Below are 3404 nucleotides of genomic sequence, written 5' to 3' on the forward strand. Positions count from 1 at the left end.
ATCCAGGTGCTTGCTGGTTTTATCTACAAGCACAGAAGCCAGATGCCACACCGAACTTCTCAACACTTGTAAAATGCTGCTCCGAGTTGAGCCCAGAATCATAAAAGGGCTCAATCAATCAGAAAAGAAAGTAACTGGGACAAGAAGACCGATGTCAAAAGCAAAGTTAGAAGTTTAGCGAGTGCGCTGTTGGCACCTGCTGTAATTTGCACAGCAGAAAAGTTCATCAGACACTAGCAGTAACTAAGCAATCTAAGGCTTAATTTGAGGCCTGATACATTAGCCTTTCTAGTCATGAGCACAGGATCACGGAAGGTCTTGGCCCCGTTGAGATGGGCTGAGGTTGAGGGGTGATGCTCTGCCCCTCACAGTCTTGGGCCCATTATTTGATTGTGATTTTCCGTGTCTATTGTCTTCGTTCGGTCAGCATCTTCTGCAACTTGTTGTTGACTTGCTTAATCACTTCCTTCAGTTTAGTGACGGCCTCTCGGATCTTGGCTGCCAGGTCTGTTTTGGCACCTTTCAGGAGCTCTATGGAGTCTTTGGCTACAAAGAGGACATCCAGGCCCAGTGTGACACCTGTCATGGTGCGTGTGGCAGTTCCCGCTAATTGTGTGATGTGGCCGGCTTTACCCAGCAGATCTCCAGCTTTGACCATCTTCGTACCATTGAAAATAACACGCCCTGCTGCTGCCATAGTCCGTGTCGTTTCAAACAGCCAGTCACCTTCTTTGGCCCTTCGCATGCTGGCTGAGATGTGCTCCATGTACTGCTTGATTCGATTTATCTCATCCTCGCACTGGCCCAGAAGCTTGTTGAACTCCTTCTCCTTGTCTTGGCTTTGCACGCTGTCACTGCGGGTGGCCGCTGCTCTGGTCAGGCCGCCAAACAAGGAGACACCAAACCCTATGGCGGAGACAGGCAGCGATGCCGGGCAGAGGAAGCCAAGCCCTACGAAGGTTGTGATCCCACCCGCGATACCTAATGTCCCTCCGACAATTTTTGTTTTTGTAGCTTCTTTGTGTGCTTTGTCCACACCGTCAGCAATTGCCAGAAGCGCCTTTATGTGCTGCTGCAGTCTGTCCCGGGCCCGCAGCAGCTTCTCCCTCAGTATTTTACGACTGCTCATCCTTTCTAATTTGCTAAGGAAGAAGAGAACCAGGGGGTTATTATTTCATAAGTCTAAAGTGTTGGCCCCAGTGTGATACTTTAATGCTCCTATCACTTTCCACAGTGTTCCCACCGTGCACCCCGCGCCTTGCACAGGAGCTGCGTCCTCGTTGCCCAAGGGTGTCCTTGGGTCGTCACCCCGAGCTCGGCTTAGGCGCACGGGCACGGCCAGGCTGGAGCGGAGCGGTGGTGGGACGATGGGCCCGGGCAGCCCGCCTCTTCTAGGGGCCGGGGGCCCAGGGAAAGTCCCCCGAGGAGATAGCAGTAGCGTGCCCTACAGTGGGGGGGTCCTGCCCCCTCCCAGGCCGTGAGCCCTGCCCTGTCCTGAACCCGGGGAGGGGGGGTTTCCCCTACAATACTGTGTCCATCTCCCATACCTGAGTGTGTGGACATGCCCATCCTCCTCACGCCCAGGGGAAAACTACAGTGGGCCAGGGCCAGGGCTGGGTCCACGTCACTGGTTCATGGGTCAGACATACCAGGAGACTGGAAAGCGTTGGGACCAGTGTTTGAACCGTGTCAAGCCAAGAAGGGATAGTGGTGGGGAAGGGATAGCTGTGGGATGGGGCTGCTTCCTGATGCTTTAGCTGGGTGCATCCCATCTTAGACAGGTCCCTGACATGGAAAGAAGTGGGCACATCCTGCAATGGTGCTAGGGCCTGCAGGCACTGAGTGTCCCAGGGAAACCCCCGCTCGAGCGCACCCACTGCGGTGGGTCTCAGGCCTCCTGCTGGTCTCTTACATCTCCCTTTAGCTTCTCCCTTGGTGGCAAAGACCCAGTGCAGTCATGACAAGCGCGGGCCCTGGGACTGATTCTGGAGCTGCCTGGGGAGGGTGGGCTGGTGCAAGTTAGGAAAGCAGGAGCTGTATTTACAGTTGAAGAAGGAGCCAAGAGGGGCAGAGACTGGAGCACCCAAGAGGAGCCAAAGGTGCTGGTTGCAGCCGTGTTGGTCTAAGGACATGGGCAGACATGGCTCTTTGGGTAAATGCAATATGTTTTATTAGAGCAACTAAAGTACTTGAAAAAATTCTTTGTTGCAAGCTTTCCGGTACAAACAGCTTTCGTCAGGCTGAGGAAACGTTTGCAGCCCGGGTGCCTTCCAGCAAAAATGAATTCACCCGGAAATAAACCTCATAGGAGCAGAATAACCCTGAAGTGATAAACGTGCTCCAGCAGCAACCCCCCCGCCCCAGGCAGTGCCCGGTGAAACCCGGCTCTTCCAGCACTTCTGGCCATGTCCCTCTCCATGGGCTCGGCCCTGCAAGCGTCTCAAACGTGTCCCATGCCTGGGCTCCTCTCCCTGCCCACCGGCAGTTCCTCTGTGGAGGCAGCTCCTGGCACAGGCGCCCCCACGGCCGACCCAGACCCAGACCCAGCCCGACTCACCCAAGGCCGGTTCTCACTCCTGGGTCTTGCTTTGGGAAACGCGACCGGTGCAGCCTCGTGCTCTGGTCCGGGACCTGGTGTCGGGGGCCACGGGAAGATTAATAAGTGCACAGGGTGCTGCATGGAGGCTGGGATTGCTGTGATCCTGAGCCTGGACTGGGGTGGAGACGGTCCATCCCTTTGCCTAGGTAGTCACTTTTCTGCTGCTTTCACTTTCTGATTCCTGTAAGAGCAAGGGTTTTCTGATTCCCATAAGAGCAAGGCTTTCTGCACAATCACGTGTCTGTGGCTGGGGTGGGACCAGCACAGCTGTAGCAGCAGGTGCTGGGGGTGGGGGGCAGGGGCTCGCTGGGGGGTACAATGCCCAGCTGGGGGTGGGGGCGCTGGTCCTGGTGGGTGCTAGTCAGCGCCTGGGGCTGGAGCCGGGTCCGGTCTGGGGTAGTACCCAGGCGGAAGTAATATGCACAGGAGCATGCCCAAGCCTGGGGCAAGCGTAGGGTCAGGTGGGCACAGCCATGGGGGTGTTTGCAGGCATGTGCACACATGTGCTGATCCTGGGGGGGTTGGGCATGTGCAAGGACTGTGTGTGTGTGTGTGTGTGTGTGTGTGTGTGTGTGTGTGTGTGTGTGCGCACTTGTGTGTAAATCTCAAAGTGGGCAGGCATGCAATTCCAAGGTGAGGTGAAGTGAGATGAGGTGTGTGTGCATGTGTAGGTGTGCCAATTGCTGAAAAGTTGTGCAAATGTGGGGGGAGCAGAAAAGCATGGCGTGCAAGCCCCATGTGGACCAGGGCATGTTCATGTGTGCAAACGGCAGGGCAGGTGCGTGTGCCAGTCTGCACTGGGCCT

At 56.0% G+C, this 3404-nt stretch overlaps 1 protein-coding gene across 1 annotated transcript; it reads right to left on the reverse strand.

The window, feature by feature from the left end:
* Nucleotides 1-406: 406 nt before the first annotated feature.
* LOC112549080 (apolipoprotein L1-like) lies at nt 407-1129 on the reverse strand. Its single transcript, XM_025195890.1, has one exon. It carries the CDS (start codon nt 1127-1129, stop codon nt 407-409), a length of 723 nt encoding a protein of 240 aa, XP_025051675.1.
* Between the last annotated feature and the right edge of the window lie 2275 nt (nt 1130-3404).

The sequence above is a fragment of the Alligator sinensis genome, unplaced genomic scaffold (assembly GCF_000455745.1).
Source record: "Alligator sinensis unplaced genomic scaffold, ASM45574v1 scaffold3301_1, whole genome shotgun sequence".
NCBI classification, from domain to species: Eukaryota; Metazoa; Chordata; order Crocodylia; family Alligatoridae; genus Alligator; species Alligator sinensis.

Excerpts from the sequence above, each read along its gene's own strand:
- LOC112549080 (XM_025195890.1), bottom strand. The coding sequence starts at position 1,129 with ATGAGCAGTCGTAAAATACTGAGGGAGAAGCTGCTGCGGGCCCGGGAC.